At 40.8% G+C, this 24,784-nt stretch overlaps 1 protein-coding gene across 2 annotated transcripts in view; it reads left to right on the top strand.

The window, feature by feature from the left end:
- Nucleotides 1-24,784, top strand: part of ADGRD1 (adhesion G protein-coupled receptor D1) — a 1,079,490-nt gene that overhangs the window by 126,986 nt on the left and 927,720 nt on the right. For both annotated transcript variants that reach the window (XM_073557041.1, XM_073557040.1), the window contains 3 exons: nt 5,660-5,718; nt 6,930-7,085; nt 22,582-22,641. In XM_073557041.1, the coding sequence (XP_073413142.1) occupies nt 5,660-5,718; nt 6,930-7,085; nt 22,582-22,641 (275 nt within the window). The remainder of the gene's footprint in view (nt 1-5,659; nt 5,719-6,929; nt 7,086-22,581; nt 22,642-24,784) is intronic.

The raw sequence follows: 24,784 nt of genomic DNA, 5'->3' as shown, positions 1-24,784 counted from the left end.
TGTATCCACACTTCCCAGCTTATGGACCTGTGCTGACGTGTATCCTGGTCCCTGAACATGTGACCAAAACCTGGAAATGCTGGCCAGCAGCGACAGTGCACGGCAGGCTCCAATGGTCCTCTGGGATCATCCCTTCAAGCGCAAACTGGGGTTGTACAGGGGTGCACAACCCCATTATGTGAGTGGCCACGGCCCCTGTTCGATAATCCACTTAATTACCAGGTTTCACACATTTTGCGCTCCTTGTTTGTAATTCTCATTACTATGTAGAAACAGGATGCCATTTTCCCTGTATGAGTCATAAATCACAGCAGTCCCTGGCAGGGGGAGGATGTCGCAAATGGGTCAGAAGTGAAGGAGGGGAATGATTTTTGCAGGGACAAGAGATTTCCTGCTTCTACATAGAGCAGAGAACAAAGAAGAATTATCTGGGTAGAAAGGCAAAATGAGCAATTGTAAGTACACAGTGCTATATAATATGACTGCAATATATTAAGAGGATAAAAACTTTGATGGGAGAAATGCTTCTTCAAATGACAGTGTAGAGGCATTTTCATGATCACAATTAGGTCCACTCTTTCAGCTTGTTGTTCTTATTTAAAAGGCACCTTTATGGAAGGTTTTATGCGCTCTCTGATATAGCTATAAAAGAAACTGTGCTTACACTCACATACCCTACCTCAGTAAGTGAATGAATATGTATAACAGTATAGCAAAGTAGGATCTTAAAGGGGACCTGTAAATCTGATCTATATATCTAATTAGGGACATGCTGCTATCTTGTATGTTCGACAGTCACAGTCAAACACACTGCGAGCCCCCTCACCATTGACTTACATCATGTCTGACCCAGTTTCAAGTGCTTGGTGGGATATCAATCAATCAAAACTGAGTGGAGACAGTGACCAGTCCCTGAAGCAGCACCGGCCAGGTGATTGCAATGAGTAAAGTTTGCTCATCCATACTAAGGCTGCCAATTTACCCATCACAGCAGCCCCTGTTGTCATTTCATTGATCAGACTGACTGGTTACATTCTCCATTGATTTTGATGTTACTGCTGATGTTTTTTTATAGTGTTTTCACACACTTTTGTATATTCATGTACTTATTGATTGTTTTGTGTGTGAGGGAGTCATTAGTGCTTGTAGCAATGTTTTCTTTCTATTTTTGAAATATTTTTGGGGCTCACACTCTCCTCCTTTTGTGCTCACACGCTCTCCCTTTTGAGCTCACGCTCTCCCCCTTTTGTGCTCACACTCTTCCCCTTTTGAGCTCACACTCTTCCCCTTTTGAGCTCACACTTTTCCACTTTTGAGCTCACACTCTTCCACTTTTGAGCTCACACTCTTCCCCTTTTGAGCTCACACTCTTCCCCTTTTGAGCTCACACTCTTCCCCTTTTGAGCTCACACTCTCCCCCTTTTGTGCTCACACTCTCCCACTTTTGGGCTCACACTCTCCCACTTTTGTGCTCACACTCTCCCACTTTTGAGCTCACACTCTCCCCCTTTTGTGCTCACACTCTCCCCCTTTTGGGCTCACACTTTCCCCCTTTTGTGCTCACACTCTCCCCCTTTTGGGCTCATACTCTTCCCCTTTTGAGCTCACACCCTCCCCCTTTTGGGTTCACACTCTTCCCCTTTAGGGCTCACACTCTCCACCATGAATACCATAGACTCTGCGCTTGTCATAGTTCTTTTATTATTACTTACCTTCAAGTCTCGCAATACACCACACATCATTCTGATAGACCCTTGAACATTTTTGAAAATTTTTTGGGGCTCACACTCTCCTCCTTTTGTGCTCACACTCTTCCCCATTTGGGCTCACACTCTTCCCCTTTTCGGCTCACACTCTTCCCCTTTTGGGCTCACACTCCTCCACTTTTGGGCTCACACTCTTCCCCTTTTGGGCTCACACTCTCCCCCTTTTGACCTCACATTCTCCCCCTTTTGGGGGTCACACTATCCCCCTTTTGTGCTCACACTCTCCCCCTTTTGAGCTCACACTCTTCCCCTTTTCGGCTCGCACTCTTCCCCTTTTGGGCTCACACTCTTCCCCTTTTGGGCTCACACTCTTCCCCTTTTTGGCTCACACTCTCCCCCTTTTTGGCTCACACTCTCCCCCTTTTGGGCTCAGACTCTCCCCCTTTTGGGATCACACTCTCCCCCTTTTGAGCTCACATTCTCCCCCTTTTGGGCTCACACTCTCCCCCTTTTGGGCTCACACTCTCCACCATGAATACCTTAGACTCTGCGCTTGTCATAGTTCTTTTATTATTACTTACCTTCAAGTCTCACATCATTCTGATAGACCGTTGAAAATGTTGTTTTGTAAAGCAGGCAAAGCTGCTGTAATAGTGAAGGTGACATGTAACGTTGTGACAGATAACAGGATTGAGAGATTTGTATTTCATTTAGTTAATACAGAACATGATAAAAGTCAGTTATACTATATCTATGCAATAGTTACAATTAGATGGAACATCAATGAAACCATTCAGTACTTATGAAAAAGGTCTATTATCCCTTTTAAAGGAAGTATGAACGTAGCATCTAAGCTGCTGCACTTCTGCAGATGTCTCTCTGCAGCTGGAGAACTGTTCAGCCAGCGCAGGATTCAGGAATTTCCGCACTGCTCTCCTGTTGGTGCTTATTAAACATGCACGAGAACGATTATTCTTTGTGCTAGCATTAACCTTTGTAGCACCAGCAATTTTATAGTCCAGGATAGCGAAGAATAACATCACATGTTGTTTTTTCATTCTTCTTAGAACATTCTTAAAGAGAACTTGTCACTTTGCTTTGAGCCCCTAAACCCCCCAACCTGGTCCTGTATTAGATTATTCCCAGCATGCTGTGCGAGGTATTGTAATGCCTAACTGACCAGTCATAGTAGTAAAAAACAGCTTTTATTATGGTTGTGCTTCCTTACCTGCTCCAAGTCAAGGGAATGGCACCATATCGCAAGTTTCAGAATTTTAAGGTTAAGTTCCCATGATGAGTTTTTGGATGAGTTTTTGTTGCCAAGTATTTTCACAGCACTAAAAACACAGCGTCTTAGGCTATGTTCACACGTTGCGCTTTTGCTGTGTTTTTTTAATGCAAATTTTAAGCTGTGTTTTACAGTACTAGCAACGTCTAAGATTTCAGAAATCTCATGCACGCATTGTTTTTTTTTTCCTTAAAGAATTGGAAAACTGCTGCATTTTTTCAGTGTTTTTGCAGAGGTTTTTTATCCATCGAAATCATTGGGTAAATGCAAAAAACACATAAAAAAAGCACAGGTATCAGGTTTTGCTGCATTTTTGGTGCAAAAACCTAAGGAAGTTGCGTCATGTTTTTTGGGGGGCACCAAACTTTATCAGCATACACAAGAGACAATAAAAGTGTAGCAAAAAAAAAAACTGCATCTAAAATGCAGCAGAAACCTGCTTTTTGTAAGCAGCTTCTTACTGCAAAGAAAGCAGGTTTTATCTGTAAAAAAAAGCAGCAAAAACGCAACGTGTGAGCATAGTCTTACAGTTCCAGGAAATTGAATGGGATTCATAGAAATGTCAAGCCCGCTGTGCTTTTTATGTTATAAACTGACTTGCAGGGCGTGTATGAAATCCTCAACATGTCAATTTCTCTTGTGGGTATTCTGATTTTTATGATTTTTATGTGCAGAGTTTCCTAATAGAATTGCATTATATGCATAAAATCCACATGTAATGCATATAATCCGGACATGACTGTATCAATAAGGTTTTGTCAAAGCGAAATACCAGGAAGACAAAAAATGCAGAATTAAATATGAGATAAAAATCCTTTAAAAAAGGTTTAAAAAAACCCCACAAGAAATGTTTATGTTCACATTGTGGCTGCCCCATGTTTTTGTACTTTTTCAGACATTTATGGAATTACTGGTCAAAGAAAAGAACTTTGACTTTGGTCACGGCTTACAACCAGAATTTATTTTTTTGGGGCCAATTGATGCTTCATTCACACACAAGTTCCTATTTTACATGTTGGAGAATCATACTGATTCATGAAGGCTATGGTCTCAATTAATCAAGACCAGTGATGTTCTCGCCGGTGTTGATGAGAGGGCATGGTGGAGTTAGAGGCGCATCTTAAAAGTGTCGGGTGCCTCACCACGGTTGGTGACTGGAGTAAAATTTGTAGCCTTACGCACATCACAACCTTTAATAAACTAGACGAGCTATGAACTTTCCCACCCTAGTTCCACCATTGTGGCAGAGTTGGCCAAAACTGGCTTTGAAGTGCCAAAAGTAGCAAAATGTTTGCAGAACCTCGTATTCTGCAAACATTTAGCAACTTTACAAAGCATTTTACCCCAAATTTCGATTGACCTATTAGTAAAATACAGGGCGGTATTTAGAGAAGAACTGTCATTTGCACAGGAACAAAATAAAAACAATGTAAAATTCAGGAAAATAACGGATTTTACACCAGGTATAAAAAGTCTGGCAAGTGACAAGATGTCTTTAATGCAGCATTTCCTATAAAAGTTATAATTTGTGCTTGTTCTTCCAAGTTAAGAGGAAATACATTTTCTTTTGGATTCTTCACAAATTTATGGATGTTTTTCAGCCATGACTATTGTAGTCTTAATGTGTATTATTGGTACTTATATTAGCAAGCCGTTCAGATGTGGTATATTTCTGGTGGCGCATTATGGCTGTAATCTCTCACATATTATATACGAGAGTATCACTTCGTGGTAACACTTTAAACATATGGAAGATTCTGTAAGAAAATTCTTGAAATCCCAGTGTTATAATGTGAGGCGCCTTCAGTAGGTTTGATTGGGCTCACATTATGACACTCTCTACATAGCTAATTCATGAACTCTATGATTGGACAAGGGTTTCCATGGGAATGAAGAAGCGTTGCTTTCATTTGTCATTTTTGTGATTAATATGATCGGATATATGTTACCTGAGGTATTTTTATAGATATGAATATTGAGATTATGTATACTATGTATGATATGTTGCTTGCACATGTCTGATGTCTGTTATTTATTATTTTGTATATGTATTTTTACGGTGGGCTGTGACTTGATAGTGATAGGTGCACATTGTGACTCCGCACTATTTAAGCAGGCCCTTTGCATGACTTTGTATACTTGATAAAGACCAGTGATTGGTCGAAACGTCCTTACTGCTATGGCGGAATAAAGTTTCCTTTTTCTATTACTACACCCGGATGGAGCGCTGTTCCTTTATTTTTTCAATTGTATGGACTTTCCAAGTGGGTTCCTTGGACATTGAACTGGTGCCCCTACTCTTTGAGTGCTGTCAGCTTTCTCTATAGATTTGCTTGATTAATTTGTGCGGTCTCACCACTCGCTCTCCACGAGGCTGTGATTTGGTGGAATGACATGTGATGCTGATTGGGCTCCGACGTCACATGTCATTCCACCAAATCACATCTTCGGGGAGAGCGAGTGCTGAGACGGCGCGAACGGTGTCTTGCAAGGGAGGCAAGTATATGCTTTATTATTTTATCGGGGCAGAATATTTAGTCTAAGAAGGGGTTGTCCTAGTAGTGGTGATGCTCAACTGTGCCCTGAGGAGCTCTATCCTATAACTGCTGGCTAGTTACACTGCTTGTTCTGAATGCACCGATATTAATTGTCAATTTCTTGTCAGGGGATGAATCATTTCCCACTGCAACAATATCCAGTGCTCCAGGAACATTTCACCCCACGGTAAGAAAAATATTGGTGATTTTAAGATGATATGGATTGGTGGATTTCTTAAAGGCAACTATTTGACAGCTTGCCCAGGTCCCATGTACTTATTGCTCTGTTAATATCCTGCCTAAGAAGATATTTTTAGCGTATAATAGATTTCAGCATATGGCAAAAAACTTTTATAACTATGCTGTTAATGTGCTAATTAGTGGGCTACTAGTTGTGGGGATGTTTTTTTTTCCCTGCACTAATCGTCCCACTAACTATGCTATCACTTCCCTGATTTATAATAGCAGCGTCACTGCCGGCTCTCTGCAAATCTCTGCCTTCCTGAGCATGCACAGTAAGCTGGGTGTACGCACCCCGGCTTCATCAACGCACTGCGCATGCCCAGAGAGGCAGTAGTGGTGCAAATCATCCTACTCGCCCCCGCAAGGGACATGATAATATAATTAATGGGATGATTAGACTCTGGAGAACAATACCCCCCTTAACTAGTTACTAACTAATTATCATAACAGCAGCCTATTAATAAATTAATTTTTTTGCCATATTCACAAATTAATTAGACAATAAAAAAAATTGTTAGGTAGGATATTAACAGACCAATAAATACATGTTGGCGCTTGGGAGACCTGGGCAAGCTGTTAGGTTCCCATTAAAATTAGCTATTCTTTTATGTGTTTGCTTGATACCCCTTGATGGCTCTGTACTAAGGTGACTTAAATAATGGAAATGCTTTACTAGATAAGTAACCTGAATGAGCATTAGACTTTTCCTGTATATTATTGCCTCCATCCCAATGATAGAACTTCTTACCATAACCTGCGGACTCAGATTTTCCAATATGCCTCGTTTTGTTAATACATGCAGAAAGGGTCACAACAGTAGGTTCTGGTACGGAAGAGGAGACACCAGCAGTCTTCCAGGAATAAAAGAAAATGACCAGTGTCTTGTTAGATTGGCAGTCTGGGTTTGGCTTTGGCATATTGTATGTGGCTACCTGCTCAGGTTGCCCATGGACATTAAGAACATTATCGTAATAGACCAAATATTTTTTTTTTGCATCTTATTACATTTCCACTGTATTTTGTACTTGAAACATTGATTTGTAATGAAAGTGTGAATATCAGATTGTACTATACATTTCAGTAGTGAAATATCTTGTTTCAGGTTGCGGACGACTGATATTTTCATACAGTCTTTCTTATGTTTGTTATTACCAGGTCTCCACTGATACCTATGATCTCATTATAACAAATCTGACCCAAGACAGAAGGCGATCTATCCACTCACAGCCTGTCTTAGGCTACTTGGAAGTTCTCTCACAGACCCTGCCCAATATATCCTTGACAGAAGACACAGCCGGCAACTTGACTCAGGTAACACTGACTATACTCTATGCGGCTGACTCAGAAATTTGTATCTACATTCCCTTGTGTTATGCCAGTTTCTATAGGACTGTTGGAAATCTCAGTAGTATGCCAGAGTCTATGCATACTTTAAAGTCAAATAATGTAAATATGGGCATATCACAGTAAATTAGAACATAAATTAGATAATTGGCATGTGAAGGGTATGTATGACAGTAAAATATTGGTGAGTATGCCTCTGTTTATTATTTTTAATCAATTCACGATGTAGCATTGCCAGGTAGGCTAAGATTAACCCCTTCACACCCGAGCCTGTTTTTGCCTTCGTGACCGGGCCAATTTTTTCAATTCTGACCAGTGTCACTTTATGAGGTCATAACTCTAGAACGCTTCAACAGATCCTACTGATTCTGACATTGTTTTCTCATGACATATTGTACTTCATGATGGTGGTAAAATTTTTTAGCTATGATCTGCGCTTATTTGTTAAAAAAATCAAAATTTGGCGAAAATTTAGAAAATTTTGCAATTTTCAAACTTTTAATTTTTATGCCCTTAAATCAGAGAGTGATATCGCACAAAATAGTTAATAAATAACATTTCCCACATGTCTACTTTACATCTGCACAATTTTGGAAACATAATTTTTTTTTTTAGGAAGTTAAAAGGGTTAAAAGTTGACCAGTGATTTCTCATTTTTACAACAAAATTTGCAACACCATTTTTTTTAGGGACCACCTCACATTTGAAGTGAGTTTGGGGGGTCAATATGACAGAAAATATCCAAAAGTGACACCATTCTAAAAACTACACCTCTCCATGTACTCAAAACCACATTCAAGAAGTTTATTAACCCTTCAGGTGCTTCACATGAATGAATGGAATATGGAAGGAAAAAATAAACATTTTACTTTTTTTCACAAACATTTTACTTCAAAACAACATTTTTTGTGCAATTTCTCCCGAATACGCCAATACCCCGTATGTGGGGCTAAACCACTGTTTGAGCACACGGCAGAGCTCAGAACGGAAGGAGTGCCGTTTGACTTTTTCAATGCAGAATTGGCTGGAATTGAGATCGGATGCCATGTCGCATTTGGAGAGCCCCTGATGTACCTAAACAGTGGAAACCCCCCACAAGTGACCCCATTTTGGAAATTAGACCCCCCCAAGGGACTTATCTAGATGTGTGATGAGCACTTTGAACCCCCAAGTGTTTCACTAAAGTTTATAATGTAGAGCCGTGAAAATAAAAAAAAATCATTTTTTTTCCACAAAAATGATCTTTTAGCCTCCAATTTTTATTTTCCTAAGGGTAACAGGAGAAATTGGACCCCAAAAGTTGTTGTCCAATTTGTCCTGAGTACGTTGGTACCCTATATGTGGGAGAAAACTACTGTTTGGGCACACGGTGGGGCTCGGAAGGGAAGTAGTGACGTTCTGAAATGCAGACTTTGATGGAATGGTCTGCGGGTGTCATGTCTCGTTTGCAGAGCCCCTGATGTACCTAAACAGTGGAAATCCCCCACAATTGACCCCATTTTGGAAACTAGACCCCCCAAGGAACTTATCTAGATGTGTGGTGAGCACTTTGAACCCCCAAGTGTTTCAGTAAAGTTTATAATGTAGAGGCGTGAAAATAAAAAAATCATTTTTTTTCCACAAAAATTATCTTTTAGCCCCCAATTTTTATTTTCACAAGGGTAACAGGAGAAATTGGACCCTAAGGCTGTGTGCACACGCTGCGAATTTTGCTGCGGTTCCGCAGTGGTTTTGGCCGCTGCGGACCCGCAGCAGTTTTAGCTGCGGTGTACAGTACCATGATTCCCTATGGGAATCAAAAACCGCAGTGCAGATGGTGCGGAATTTTCCGCGCGGATTATCTGCGGTTTTCAATCTGCAGAAAGAATTGACATGTCAATTCTTTCTGCGGATTCCCCTGCGGTTTGCCATCTCCTCCATTGAGGAGATGAAAAACCGCAGGGCAAAACCGCAGAGCAATCCGCAGGTAAAACCGCAGCCTAAGAGTTGTTGTCCAATTTGTCCTGAGTACGCTGGTACCCAATATGTGGGAGAAAACTACTGTTTGGGCACACGGTGGGGCTCGGAAGGGAAGTAGTGACGTTCTGGAATGCAGACTTTGATGGAATGGTCTGCGGGCGTCATATTGCATTTACAGAGCCCCTGATGTACCTAAACAGTGGAAACCCCCAATTCTAATTCCAACCCTAACCCCAACACACCCCTAACCCTAATCTCAGCCCTAACCATAACCCTAACCAAAAACCTAACACCAACACACCCATAACCTTAATCCTAACCCTAGCCCTAACCCTAACCCTAGCCCTAACCCTAACCCTAACCCTAGCCCTAGCCTGTATACCTGCTTTTTTTTTTCTTTACTTTTTTTTATTTTTGTGACAAGATTGCTGCCCTGTGATCTGACTCATAGTAACGCCACTTCTCCACTGATCTCACACTGACAGATGATCAGAGGTGAAGCAGCGTTACTATGTGACAAGATCGCTGCCTGGCACAAAATAACGCGACTTCTCCTCTGATCTCACAATGACAGATGATCAGAGGAGAAGCAGCGTTACTGTGTGACAAGATTGCTGCCTGGCACAGCTGTGCCAGGCAGCGATCAGCTGTGCCAGGCAGCGATCTAGTCACACAGTTTATGCTGCTTCACCTCTGATCATCTGTCAGTGTTAGATCAGAGGAGAAGCCGCGTTACAATGAGTGAGATCGCCGGGAAACAAGCAGCTTTCCCAGCGATCGCTCCCATTGGCTGCTGTGACGCTGACGTCATCAGGACCTGAACCAATCAGGTCTCGATGACGTCGGGGGTCCCAGCATGCATTGTGCATCGGGATCCCTGCGTTGTAAGGTATGTGGGGGTTCCGTGGGGCACAAAACCACCGACAGTAGATAAACGTCGGCGCTGCACAAAGCCCAGCAAGCACCAACGTTTATCTACAGTGGGCGGTCGGGAAGAGGTTAAATCCTACAGGTTCTGATTAGATCAGCTGGCTAACCCTGCATATAATAAGGCTAGCTGTTTTCTTTAGTCAATCAGTTAACGGAAGCTGACCAGACTGGATGTGTCTTGGAGCCGAAGAGAGAGACAGGACAGAATCCCTCTCGAAGAAGAGACTGCATGGGCCATGTGCAGAGAACCACGAGTATCAGTGACTACTATGGACAATAGCTGTTTTGTTTGAAAAGTTAGGGCTAGCTCAACAATGTATGAGTAGCCTGGGTCTGTCCTGTTTTGTTAGCGTCTGGACAAGGCTAGGGATTTATGTTTATGAGTTTGTTTTGATTCTGAGTAACCTGTGGAAAGCCATAAAAATTGCAAGTGTTTGGACCAAAAGTGCATTGCCTGTGTGAACAATACCCAAGGTCTAATCCCTACCTGAGAGAAGTGAATCAGTAGAATGCCAAAAAGATTTCACTGTTGAAAAATCATATAAGGACTACAAATTCATTTCAGTATCTAAGATTTATATGAACAATACAATATAAATATTGCTAATATTAAAATAGGTGTTTTCCAGTGCGAAATAATAGCCCCCAATGTGCCTAAATAAATAAGTTATCAACATGCTAATATTCTTTATGTAGTAAGAGATCCCATTTGAGTTTGTGCCCGACAAATTACAGCATTTCCTGTGCCAGCACATACTAGTTTGAAGAGAATTGGTTAACTGCTCGTTGAATAGCTAAGCCAGCCCCCTTCTCTGTTACAGTTGATGTATAGACAGAAAAGAGGTCTGGCTTAAATAAAAAATAAGCCAGTCCCCTCCACACACAGCTCTGCCAATAAAGGAAATGTCTCAGGCAGGAAAAGGAAGAGGATCTGCTGAGGCACGGGACTAAGCTCATAGCTGAAGTCTGGGACACTTTTGAAACATGAAATTGTGAAGTTACTAATTTAAATACATTGGAGGACATTTTATTGCACTGGATAACCTCATTAAGAAAGCCTTTTTCTAATTGTAAAATGAAAAGTTAAAAAATTTCTGCTTGTGTAACTATTTGATTGCTATCTAAATTTTAGCTTTTACATTGGAGGACATTAAAGGGGCTGTCCAGCCTTATATTATAACCCTAAAACTCATACATGAGTCAAATGCCCAAAATCAATAGTTTTTTCTGTGCCATAATGAAACTACACACATATAAGGTGCAAAAAAGTAATTATTTATTGACACATACACATATAATATTTTCTGTGGCCAATCAGAATATACCAGCAATGTAGTGGCACACGCAACATATAATTTAGTAAAGCGGCAATATATAAGTCGGTGTGGCACACCTGGCTCCCAAATGGGTATGATTTTTCATGATTTGAGTCTGCACTATGTGTAACACTTTACTCTGGGGATAGATGGGTTGGGAATTTGGGGGAACGCTTTGAGCACATGAGGCTTTGTACCTCTATTACATTTTCAGCTTGCTCCCCTGGCTTCTTATCTTGTGATTGTGGTGGCAACAGCATTATTCCACTATTCCACTTATATATTGCCGCTTTACTAAATTATATGTTGTGTGTGCCACTACATTGCTGGTATATTCTGATTGGCCACAGAAAAGACCAGTTGATTTATCCCCTTTATGCTATTACCGTTTGGTCATTATATTGTGCTTACTTTGTGCTGTTTAGTGCTCTCTGTATATCATTTGTGCCTGGTATTCTGCCGCTCTCTCATTTCAGATATGATGTTTTTTAATATTATATGTTTATGTGTCAATAAATAATTACTTTTTGCACTTTATATGTGTGTAGTTTCATTATGGCACAGAAAAAACTATTGATTTTGGGCATTTGACTCATGTATGAGTTTTAGGTTGTTGTATTGGGAGTCACCCATGGACTATATCTGTCTGGGATTGATGATCATTTATAGGTATGACACCCCTTGTTACATTTATATTATAACCCTGCAGTAGTGGTATGGAACCACCGCTGCTATGATCCTCAGCATAGAAGGAAGCCACTCCTGCTGACTATCACACCATGTAAATCCAATAGAAAATAGAAAAACTCCTCCAGCTGTGATTCCTGGTAAAATTGGAATTTTATTCTGGAAAGATTAAAAAGATGACATTCTCAGGTGCATCAAAGTGTATGGAAATTCACATACTACACTTTAGTGTACCTGAGGATGTCATCTCATAAGGGATTTTTCTCTGTTGGAGAAGATGGAGAAATTTAGTTCTCACTTTTTCCCTCACCTGTGATACAATTCTCTCCTGCGAGAGATAATCAGACTACAATACTCGGCTCAAACTTGGACAAAGTTTGAGCCGAGTGACAATAGCATAATGGGCCCGATTTTCTCGTATGATAGATTGTACGCTAGTGTGAGGGTATGTGCACAAGGTGCAGATTTGCCTGTGGAACTTTTTGCACAGAATCTGCATCTCTTGGCAGAAAACGCAGGTAAAAATCTGCTCGGATTTGATGCGTTTTTGACGTGGATTTGATGGAGATTTTCATGCATTTTTTCATGTGGATTGTATGCGTTTTTATAAGCTAAATAAAGATATGTTATTTAACAAAAAAAGAATTGAGATGTAATTTCTTTGTCCAACCTCTTCTTTTACATACTCCATTGAAGAATGTTTACACACACACACACACACACACAGATAGATAGATAGATAGATCTATAGATAGATAGATAGATAGATATATCAATAGATAGAAAAAATCTGCGTTAGGCCGGGGTCACACTTGAGAAAAACTCGCACTTCAATACTCAGCACTGCCACCGGCACTCAGACTGGAGCGTTTAGCTGCATAGAAATACATGCAGCTGCACACTCCAGTCTCGAGTGCTGGCGGCAGTGCCGGGTATTGAGGTGCGAGACTTGTACGAGTTTCTCGCAAGTGTGACCCCGGCCTTAAACGTAATATCTGTTTAATTTTAAAAAAAGGGAAAAAAAATTGCTTCCACACAATTTTCCAGTCCAGAGGGGGTAAGCCAACGACTGGGGGCCGATGTTTATAGCCTGGGAAGGGGGTAATACCCATGGAGCTTCCAAAGCTATCAATATCAGCCCGCAGCTGTCACATAGCCTTTACTGGCTATTAAAATAGGGGGCCCCCCCAAAAAAATGACATGGGGTCCCCTATAATTAGTAGCTAGAAAAGGCTATGAAGACAGCTGCGGGCTGATATTCATAGCCTAGGCAGGGACCATGGATATTGGCCCCCTGGCTACAAACACCAGCCCGCAGCTGCCCCAGAAATGCGCTTAGCATCTCTTCTCACTTCTGTGTAGCGGTGGCTTATGGGGTAATAAGGGGTTAATGTCACCTTTGTATTGTAAGTTGACATCAAGCCCGGTTAGTAATGGAGAGGCGTCAATTAGACGCCTATCCATTACTAATCCTATAGTAGTGAAAGAGGTAAATAAAGACACACACAGCCAGAAAAAAGTATTTTAATATTCTTCATTTCACCATACTTACAACCACGCCTAATTCCCCGAAGCCACTGATCACCTGTAAAAAATAAAAAATAATAAACCAATAGTATACTCCCTGTTCCGACATAGTACAATTAATAATGAGTGACCCACGACGATCTCACCTATAGAACAATGACATCGAGTGATGTCACTGCTCTACAGGGCCTCCAGTGACACACTGACAGGAGATAATCCTCCTGCAGTGCATCACTGAAGGGGTTACCTGAGTTCAGTCTCTCACTTTACGGCAATACTGTGTGGGAATTTTCTCACACAGCGCTGCCAGTGAGAGAATGAACTCAGATGACCTCTCTCCTGGCAGCGGTGGAGGGATACAGCACAGAGGATTACCTCCGCCTTTCAGTTCATCGCGGAGCCCCTGTAGAGCACTGACATCACCCAATGTCAGTGTTCTACACGGGAGATCATCGTGGGACACTCATAATTAACTGGACTATGGCGGAAATGTAATGTATAGGTTGGTTTATTAATTTTATTATATGAGATCGAGGGCTTCGGGGACTAGGTGATTGGTATGTACTCTATATTTTATGTTGTATGTACTGTCTGTAATGTATGTCTATATGCATGTACTGTATGTTCTGTATGTTTTTTTTCTTTATACTACTGAACACATGCATTGTCTGATGGGACTACTTTCCCATCATCGGCAATGCTATCACTGTGAGCATTCATATTCATACTGTGAGCAGTATTCCCATCAGACAATGGCTGCACACAGACACGCACACACATGCACATACACAGAGATACACACAGACCCACACATACACGCAGACCCCCGCACACACGTACATGCACATAGTCTCCTCCCACACTCCGCCCACACACTTCCCTCTTCCTGATCTGCAGCATTTCTCGCACCCACATACACAGCAAATCTGCAGATCTTTTTTACATCTGCAGTTTTGGTGCCTCAAACCAGACAAAAAGAGCAAAAAGAGTTCAGACAAATTGAGGAACACACAAAATTAATTCAGGAAAACAAGGTCTAGTCATAAAGAAATGTATATATCTTGCTGGAAACTCAACATAATGAACAATTCACACCTATGTGGTTTCCTACACTTGCTGCGTTTTTTTGTATTAAACACCCTCATGCAATCCTATATTGAAGAATACTCATAAATAAAGTGCATATATATAATAAAAGTGCCGCGTTCGTGCAAATCCATACAAAGAACAACTATTTGTGCAAAAACATATTGAATCCACTGCCATTGTAACCTTATTCATTTAATGGAGTCATGCTCCTAATAGTATTGCACATGTCCAGACAAAAGAATGGACAGGCAACGTAGGAGTTACAATGACTCAACCAATCAAAATTCATTGAGAGGGACTAAAGCATATGCATCAAGTCAGGACTGCGCATGCGGCTCTAAATCACCCCAGCAACCGGAGAAAGCGTGCATGACATAAGCCAAACAGAGTTCTGCGGAAGTGACCAAGCTGTCAACCATCACTCAACCAATCAAAATTCATTAGGAGGAACTAAAGCATGTACAGTACATCAAGTCAGGACTGCGCATGCGGCTCTGAATCACCCCGGCAACCGGAGAAAGCGTGCATGACATAAGCCAAACAGAGTTCTGCAGAAGTGACCAAGCTGTCGGAATCAAATCGAAACTGCGCATACGGCCCTAAATCACTCCGGCAACCGGACACAAATGTGTAAAACACAAACCACCGGGCATTCAATCAAAGAAATCACTTAGGTTTCAGCTACGCATGCGGTTCTATCCAGCCCAGGCTTACTGCTAATATTAGCGAAAATATATATAAACTAGATGGTGGCCCGATTCTAACTCATCGGGAATTCTAGAGTCTCTCTCTCTCTCTCGCTCTCTCTCAACCAATCAGCGCCGCAGGATTTCAGTTACAGATAGACAGACAGACAGACAGAATTAGAAGATTATATAGTAGATAATAAAAACCCTCAAAAAGTATGCATCACCTGCACAACCCAATGAATCAGGCGCCATGAATAACAATCATATAATTTTATGAATTATATGGACCCACAAGGGGAGGAACATGTGAATCTAATGTGAAAGGAGTGAGATCCAGCACGCATTATAACCTAGAAAAATAGCCACCCAAAAATCAAAAAGAGAAGTTGGTCCAATTAAATATATACAAGCATTCACTCATTCTTTCTATTAACAATGGGAGAAAATAATCCCATAAATAGCAAAAGAAACCTTTTTGCAACAGATTATATGCGTTTGTGTAAAAAAGCACATAAGGCCAAAAAGTGCAATTATTAAAGTGCAATATGTGCAATATAAATTAATCAAAAATTAAAAAATAAGTGATAGTGTACATAAAAGTGCTCAAAATTAGAGCCGCAAAACTAATAAATAAAGGCACTAGGGTCCGTACTGAAAGTGAGGACCGATGGCAGTCTCCCCTGCAGGAAGGAGGATAGCCAATCATGAACATCACTCAGAGCGTAATCCAGCACTCATATAAAAATAAATAGAAAATGAAAAAGTGAAGAATTAATTCTTTAATACAGAACTAAATTGACAAAAGTGCAAAAATACACTAAAAAAGTGCCAAAGTGCCATACTGTAAATACATATACAAATCATCGAAAATGTGATACTTGTGACATAACAAGGCTAAATTCACATTTTAATAGTGTTGTTCACATAAACATTGAAAAGGCCCTATGTGTCCCACAAATTTCATATTTAGCTCAAAAAAGTAATCCATACAACATTGATGGTACTAAATATGGGACCACAATAAAATCCCAACAGTCCAGCAAAATAACTCAGTTCACGTAATCAAGATTATAATGATGTATAACGTTCATGTTGGGCAGAATTCTTGATTGTAGACCATACAAAGGTATCTCTTGTCCAAGCATTCCCAAAGTCTTCAACTTCTCTCCAAAAAACAAAAGGTGGCTATGATGAATAATACAGATGAGCCAGGATAACCGTGTGACATCCTACAAACAACAGAATAAAATTAAAACAACAAACAAAAATTGAAAATAAAACCCTACCAAAAAAACAAAAACACATTAAAAATTGTGGCTCCAAAGGATACAAAAGAACAATACAAATTATAAGAATGCACTAAAACCAAGGTTTTCATTAAGGCCCTGGGGGGCCAGAATGCCTAGCCAGTAAATCCAGCGGCTCTCAACTTGGGCAAGCGCTTCACCCAAATCAGCCCCCCTAGGTCCCAAGCTGATCAAATCAATACCTTTTAACTTAAGAAGATACGGATCACAACCATGAAATCTCCTATAATGCCTTGGAATTGTCTTTAAAGTGGAAATGTCATCCACAGTTTTGGCCTTAACAATGTCCAAATGGTGTTCTCGGACACGAATCTTCAACTCCCTCGTGGTAAGGCCAATGTACACTTTATCGCATGGACACGTCCCATGGTACACAACTCCTCAACTCCTTTTGATGTGCATGTGATAAATTCCCTAATATCATATTTTTTAGAGTCATCAAAATTAGTAAGGCTAAGTTCACACGTTGCGGAACTCCCACGGAAGATACCGCGGGAATTCCGGAATTCCATTCTGCCGGAAAATCGCATTTTAAATTCCAGCGATTTTCCAGCGGAAAAACTAGTGATTTGCAAACGTAATTAGCTTGCAGAATGCTAGCATTTTCCAAGCGATCTGTAGCATCGCTTGGAGAACTGATTGACAGGCTGGTCACACTCATCAAACATAGTGTTTCACTAGTGTGACCAACTTTTTACTATTGAGGCTGCCTATGCAACATCAGTAGTAAAAAGATCTAATGTTAAAAATAATAAAAAAAATAAAAAATCGGGTTATATTCCCCTTCCGATGTCCCGCGCAGCATCCCCAGGCCTCTGCGATGCTCCGGCAGGTCCCGTTCCCAGTGATGCATTGCGGCAATAACCTTTGATGACCTCGCGGTCTCGCAAGACAGTTACAGTATCGCGAGACCGCGACGTCAGCAAAGGTCATTATCGCAATGCATTACTGGGAATGGGGGCTGCCACGTGTATTGCTGAAACCTGGGGACGCTGCGCGGGACATCGGAAGGTGAATATAACCTGATTTTTTTATTTTAATTCTATTTTTTACAGGGATATGGTACCCACAGCCCGGAGGATAGTCTCCTCTCTTCCGGACCGTGGGTACCATCCGCAAATGTTCTGCTTACTTTTCGCATGGTGGGCACAGCCACATGCGGGAAGTAAGCGGAACAATGCATTCCTATGTGGGCGAAATTGCCGCGATTCCGCAAAATAATGAGCATGCTGCGAATTTTTCCATGGTGCGATTCCGCCGTGGGAAAATCTGCAGCATTAGCACAGCATGTGCGGAATCCCATAGGATTGCATGGGATGCTGTTTTTTTGCCACGAGTTAAAAAACGCTGTGAAAACGCGAAAGAACCGCGACATGTGAATGCAGCCTTAAGGTTTTGGCCTTAATGCAGTTTGCACAGGCTTTGCACCTGCCACAAGGGAAAAAGCTGGACAGTTCCTTAACATCTCTACTACTGCCTTTCATGGGCTCATAGTGGTTGTGTACTAGGATATCCTTAAGATTCCTAGATCTTTTTGGCACAATCATAGGAGTAGAAGGTAAGATTTGTTTCAAGATTGGATCAGCCTGTAAAATGGGCCAATGTTTATTAACAATCTGTTTGAAATGATGCCATTTATTATGGTAACCGGTAATGAAGCGGACATGACTTTCTTCAGCCCCAGCAACTTTATTGTTATACAAAAGTGCATCCTGAGAAGATTGTTTAGCATGGGAATAACCCCTGCAAATTACCCTCTATATATACAGTTGTGGCCAAAAGTATTGACACCCCTGCAATTCTGTCAGATAATATTCAGTTTCTTCCTGAAAATGATTGCAAACACAAATTCTTTGGTATTATTATCTTCATTTAATTTGTCTTAAATGAAAAAACACAAAAGAGAGTGAAGCAAAAAGCAAAACATTGATCATTTCTCACAAAACTCCAAAAATGGACCAGACAAAAGTATTGGCACCCTCAGCCTAATACTTGGTTGCACAACCTATAGCCAAAATAACTGCGACCAACCGCTTCCGGTAACCATCAATGAGTTTCTTACAATGCTCTGCTGGAATTTTAGACCATTCATCTTTGGCAAACTGCTCCAGGTCCCTGATATTTGAAGGGTGCCTTCTCCAAACTGCCATTTTTAGATCTCTCCACAGGTGTTCTATGGGATTCAGGTCTGGACTCATTGCTGGCCACCTTAGAAGTCTCCAGTGCTTTCTCTCAAACCATTTTCTAGTGCTTTTTGAAGTGTGTTTTGGGTCATTGTCCTGCTGGAAGACCCATGACCTCTGAGGGAGACCCAGCTTTCTCACACTGGGCCCTACATTATGCTGCAAAATTTGTTGGTAGTCTTCTGACTTCATAATGCCATGCACACGGTCAAGCAGTCCAGTGCCAGAGGCAGCAAAGCAACCCCAAAACATCAGGGAACCTCCGCCTTGTTTGACTGTAGGGACCGTGTTCTTTTCTTTGAATACCTCTTTTTTTCTCCTGTAAACTCTATGTTGATGCCTTTGCCCAAAAAGCTCTACTTTTGTCTCATCTGACCAGAGAACATTTTTCCAAAACGTTTTAGGCTTTTTCTGGTGAGTTTTGGCAAACTCCAGCCTGGCTTTTTTATGTCTCGGGGTAAGAAGTGGGGTCTTCCTGGGTCTCCTACCATACAGTCCCTTTTCATTCAGACACCGACGGATAGTACGGGTTGACACTGTTGTACCCTCGGACTGCAGGGCAGCTTGAACTTGTTTGGATGTTAGTCGAGGTTCTTTATCCAACATCCGCACAATCTTGCGTTGAAATCTCTTGTCAATTTTTCTTTTCCGTCCACATCTAGGGAGGTTAGCCACAGTGCCATGGGCTTTAAACTTCTTGATGACACTGCGCACGGTAGACACAGGAACATTCAGGTCTTTGGAAATGGACTTGTAGCCTTGAGATTACTCATGCTTCCTCACAATTTGGTTTCTCAAGTCCTCAGACAGTTCGTTGGTCTTCTTTCTTTTCTCCATGCTCAATGTGGTACACACAAGGACACAGGACAGAGGTTGAGTCAACTTTAATCCATGTTAACTGGCTGCAAGTGTGATTTAGTTATTGCCAACACCTGTTAGGTGCCACAGGTGAGTTACAGGTGCTGTTAATTACACAAATTAGAGAAGCATCACATGATTTTTCGAACAGTGCCAATACTTTTGTCCACCCTCTTTTTTATGTTTGGTGTGGAATTATATCCAATTTGGCTTTAGGACAATTCTTTTTGTGTTTTTTCATTTAAGACAAATTAAATGAAGATAATAATACCAAAGAATTTGTGTTTGCAATCATTTTCAGGAAGAAACTGAGTATTATCTGACAGAATTGCAGGGGTGTCAATACTTTTGGTCACAACTGTACCCAGATATATATGCACTTTATTTAGGAGTATTCTCCAATATAGGATTGCATGAGGGTGTTTAATACAAAAAAACGCAGCAAGTGTATGGAACCACATAGGTGTGAATTGTTCATTATGTTGAGTTTCCAGCAAGATATATATACATTTCTTTATAACTAGATCTTGTTTTCCTGAATTAATTTTGTGTGTTCCTCAATTTGTTTGAACTTTTTTTGCTCTTTTTGTCTGGTTTGAGTCACCAACATTAATTTATTTTTAACTATGGATTATTTCAATAAAAATTATTATTTTATTTGTTTCTTTGAGTAGACACTTCTTGGTCGTATTGTTAGCCTAGCGGCTACATGGTCAATATGTTTGATTATTATGTGGAGTGTTGCCCTTCCTGTATCTAGGGATATGGACTTGGGTAGTATGTTCATCAACGTACGCACATAGCCTGAGAGTACCCTTTATGTGAGCATTATGTCAAGTCAAGTATTTCATATTTAAAGGGTTAGTCCGAAATTCAAAAGTAAATTTCAGTTAATAAATCTTTAAAAACTAATAACATTTGTAATCTAAGTCATGGCAAAATTCCCTACCATTCACACTGCATTGAACTTTGGGTTCTGCTTGTATTACCCACTTCCTATGATGATCTGTTTGAGAATCCCCAGTACATGATGGGATACTCAAATGGATTGTCATCTGCTGGCTGTCACTCCCCTTTCCGCCCTGAAACAAAGCTTCGTCAGGGGGGCTGGGACATCCCAAAACTCTCCTTGCTGAAATGAAACATCATCAGTGACAGAGGCTGGTCCCTGCTCTGTCCCTGAGTTTCTCCCTTGTGCAGTGTCTCCCTCTGAGCATGGCGTCCGCTCTGCTGTCTGCTTTGATGAATAGTAATAAGCCGGCAGCAGAGCGGTGTCACTACGCCCGACAGAGACCAGAGCTGTCACTTGCGGGGTTGTTGCTAGTCCTCCTGCATGCTGGATATAGTGATACTGCTCTGCTGAAATATATAATTTCTTTAGAATCACAGTGTCATGTTTCTCCATTACTTTCTGCATTATATATTAATATAAGAACAGGTTATAGAGTATTTTTCTACTTGTCTTTATTAAGCTGTCACTGTTTAATAGTTTTGACATATAGCAATGTACCTTAAAATATTATATCCAATCATAGTTCAGTATTTAAAGGGATTTTCTGTAATTGTATTTTTGATTTTTACCATTATTGATCAATGCATAGGTCATCAATATCAGATCAGTGGGTGTCTGACTCCTGCCACCCCTACCGGTCACCTGACTAGGCCTGTTTCACACTTCCGTTTTTGACCATCAGTCAAAATCTGCCGTTTTTTTCCCCATTGATTCGCATTACCGGCGGATCTTGACGGATGACCATCCGTTGGATCCGTTTTTTTGCGGATCCGTCAATTTTTTGCATCCACCGAGATGCCTGGACGGACCAGGCAACGTTTTTTGTGCTGCAGGATCCGCATTTTTAAAGTGCGCATGCCCGGAGGAATGAAGTCAGCCGGAAATTTAACCCTGAAATCATTTCTGGCGGACAGAAAATTTCTCTCTCTCTCCTTCTCCCTCTCCCTCTCCTTCTCCTTCTCCTTCCCGGGCAGCGGTTCCTTTAAAATTCTTCATTCGGCGGATCCGTCAAAAAACGGATCCGGTAGCATCCGTTCACATCAATTTGCAATGTATCCGCTTTCCGCCATTTTGGCGGATTTTAACTGACACAAAAAAACTGAAGTGTGAAACAGGCCTTAGCGGGACCACAGTCACTGGACACGGCACAGCTCCATACACTGTGTTGTGGACATGATTGGTACTACAAGCAATCTCCCATACCAGTGAATTGGGGAAGCTTGCAGCACCATATACTGTACATTGTATGAAGAGGTGTCACTTTGCACATTCATATTAAAGTCCGAGAAAACATCTTTATTACTCATGATTTCATGTAATAACAATCATGCTATTCCACAATGTAAATTATAGCTTCCATTGTGATTAATTAAAACCACCTTCAAAACAATGGGTCTGAAATTGAAGCAAATAAACATGGACTTTGTGCCATTTATTTTACTTCGCCATTTACAAAATGGAATAATCTCTTCCAATTTCCAGTCAAGGGATTGCAAATTCCTAACACTTCTTTTTGCATTAAAAATCTATAGAATCTTTAATGTGACATAAAAAAATGACTTTCTCCATTTTGCAGTGTTGTGCATTTAGTATTGTAAAAGATTTATCTGTGAGCAGAGGCGATTCTGCAGAACCGCACTAAATGCCACTACATCTAATGCTAGATTCATTGGCCTATGTTACAGCCTAATTGAAGCACTGTATCATTCCCATGTATTTTTCCATTATAATTAATCGGTTAAGTAATATACCTATAAACTAAGTAGGCATAAACCAGGAACTTTAATGCTGAGGATGCATGTATTTCCTGCAAGGCATTTGTTTTGCTTCAGAATTAGTTTGCTGGGAAACATCTGTCTGAAATATGCATGAGTATAATCTGATTCATTGCATTGTATACTTTTAGGCCTTTCTCAAAACTGTGGGAGAAGTTCTTTCTTTACCTACCTGGGGTAATATGCCAATAGTAAGTATAGTAGTGTCATTTCTTTAACATTGTAGTCAAGTTACTATGATTATTCCATGATTCTCCGTATCTCTTTTCCTTTTATTGAACACTCAATTATGGCCGCAATTCATCAAAGTCTCTACGTCAAAGTTCTAGGGTAAAACACTTTGAAAAATTTCTAAATTTTTGTGCAACATAAAATTGCGTAAAAAGTTTGTGACATTTGCCCAGCTCTGCGAAAGTGGGTGGATCTGGGTAAAAGCCAGGGTTGTATTGGGCATGGCTAAGCCTATCTGTCAAATTCTTCAAGTGGGGGCCTTTCATATGTTAGGACATTTTTCTGGTTAGGAGCATGAAGGCACATGCCATTGAGAAGATGTGTCATTAAGTGATGTTCGCCGCTAATGAATTCCATAAATGCCCCTCATTAAGACTGACACATAAAATGCCCGTATTAAAGGGAATCTGCCAGCAGATTTTTGCTATATAATCTAAGAAGGTAGGTTAAAACACAGCTGTGTTTACTTACAATGAAGGTTTTATCACTAGGACATTATTACTGCCAGGTCTGATGTGCAGTATGACTCCACCCCCTCATGTGATAAGCAGCTCTATAGCTATAGAGAGCCTGGTGTGGACGGGGGCAGCTTTCTCAGCTTTGCTTTATGCGAAATCTAAAACCTCTGATTGTGTCAGAACTGTTTCCCCCAGTAAACTAAGTGATACATTGTTTGATTCAGGGTCAATTTGCTTAGATCATTTGTTCTCAGATGAGGTAGCAAAAACCTGCTGACAGATTTCCTTTAATGAACCAGGGCCTACATCTTTACTTACTTCATCTACACTAATCACAGTAAATTCTATGCTGGATTTGTCCAGCATAGAATTTACTGTGATTAGTGTAGATGAAGTAAGTAAAGATGTAGGCCCTGGTTCATTAAAGGAAATCTGTCAGCAGGTTTTTGCTACCTCATCTGTTCTATGCTGGATTTGTCCCACCAAAGACAAAGTCCCATAATAGCTACTATGTCAAATACCCTTACACTATGTTCATGGCATGAAGTAGATTCATTACTTGAGAAAGACTTTACAAACCAAGGTAAATGACTTAGGGGCCTAGTAAGTGACTTTAAGGTTTACAAGCAGAACTTAAGCTATCTAGCAAACATTTGGCCAACAGTTGATTTTCAGGTTTTTGCATATTTCCCATAAGGGATGGGGGCATTGCTCTAGCATCACTGCGTTGAGAAACATATGATGGTGTCTCCGCAGTGTTGGATGTTGATCTCCATGAGGTCACCCATCCTCATTTTCACAGTCTTTTACTAGGCATTGCTCCTACTAGCCAGTTTCCTGCTCCACACTGATGAGGGGCAATACCCCAAAACAGCTGTCTGTGGATGGATACCATGTTTTGGCATAGGTGGTTTCCTTAATTGGAGACTGCCATTCCCGTGGTTGTTCCTTCCCGGTGAAAGACCTGGCTAGTCATTGCTTGCGTTGAGAAACATGTGATGGTGTCTCCGCAGCTGTTGATTTACATGTTTTTGCATATTTCCCATAAGAGATGGGGGCATTGCTCTAGCATCACTGCGTTGAGAAACATGTGATGGTGTCTCCGCAGTGTTGGATGTTGATCTCCATGAGGTCACTCATCCTCATTTTAACAGTTATTACTCCAACATCTTCTTACAAATCCATGCTCAGCTTTACCAAGAGTGCATGTATTTCAAATATTAGCAAGATGTAAACCACTGCCACACTCCACTGGTGGTGGCTTATCCCAGGTGAGAGCAAAAAGATCTGTCTTGAAATCCAAAAGGACTGACTTTTAAGCTTTCTATCCACATAAAATATCTCACATCTATAGGACTATCTTTTCTGACTCCATCTCACACATGAACGTTCAGCTAGGATGTTTCCAAAAGGGACAGCAGAAAAAACACACACCACTAGTAAGGGGTCTCATCACCGAGGGTTGCTCCTTAAAATTCAAATGGGGGAAAATCAATAGGCTCTTATATACATTAGATTGTCGGATGATCCTGATAATATTGGTTCAGATGACTTAAGTCTAATGTGTATGGGTAATCTTTATATAGTTGTCAGGAATATTAGATGGTTGGTAGGTTCTACAAAAATTGGTTGGTTCTGCCGACAG

Source organism: Dendrobates tinctorius, unplaced genomic scaffold (genome assembly GCF_039654945.1).
Source record: "Dendrobates tinctorius isolate UK_male_01 unplaced genomic scaffold, ASM3965494v1 ptg000243l, whole genome shotgun sequence".
Taxonomy (NCBI): domain Eukaryota; kingdom Metazoa; phylum Chordata; class Amphibia; order Anura; family Dendrobatidae; genus Dendrobates; species Dendrobates tinctorius.
The sequence above is the reverse complement of the archived record's forward strand: the minus strand, read 5'-3'. Positions and strand labels throughout refer to the sequence as shown.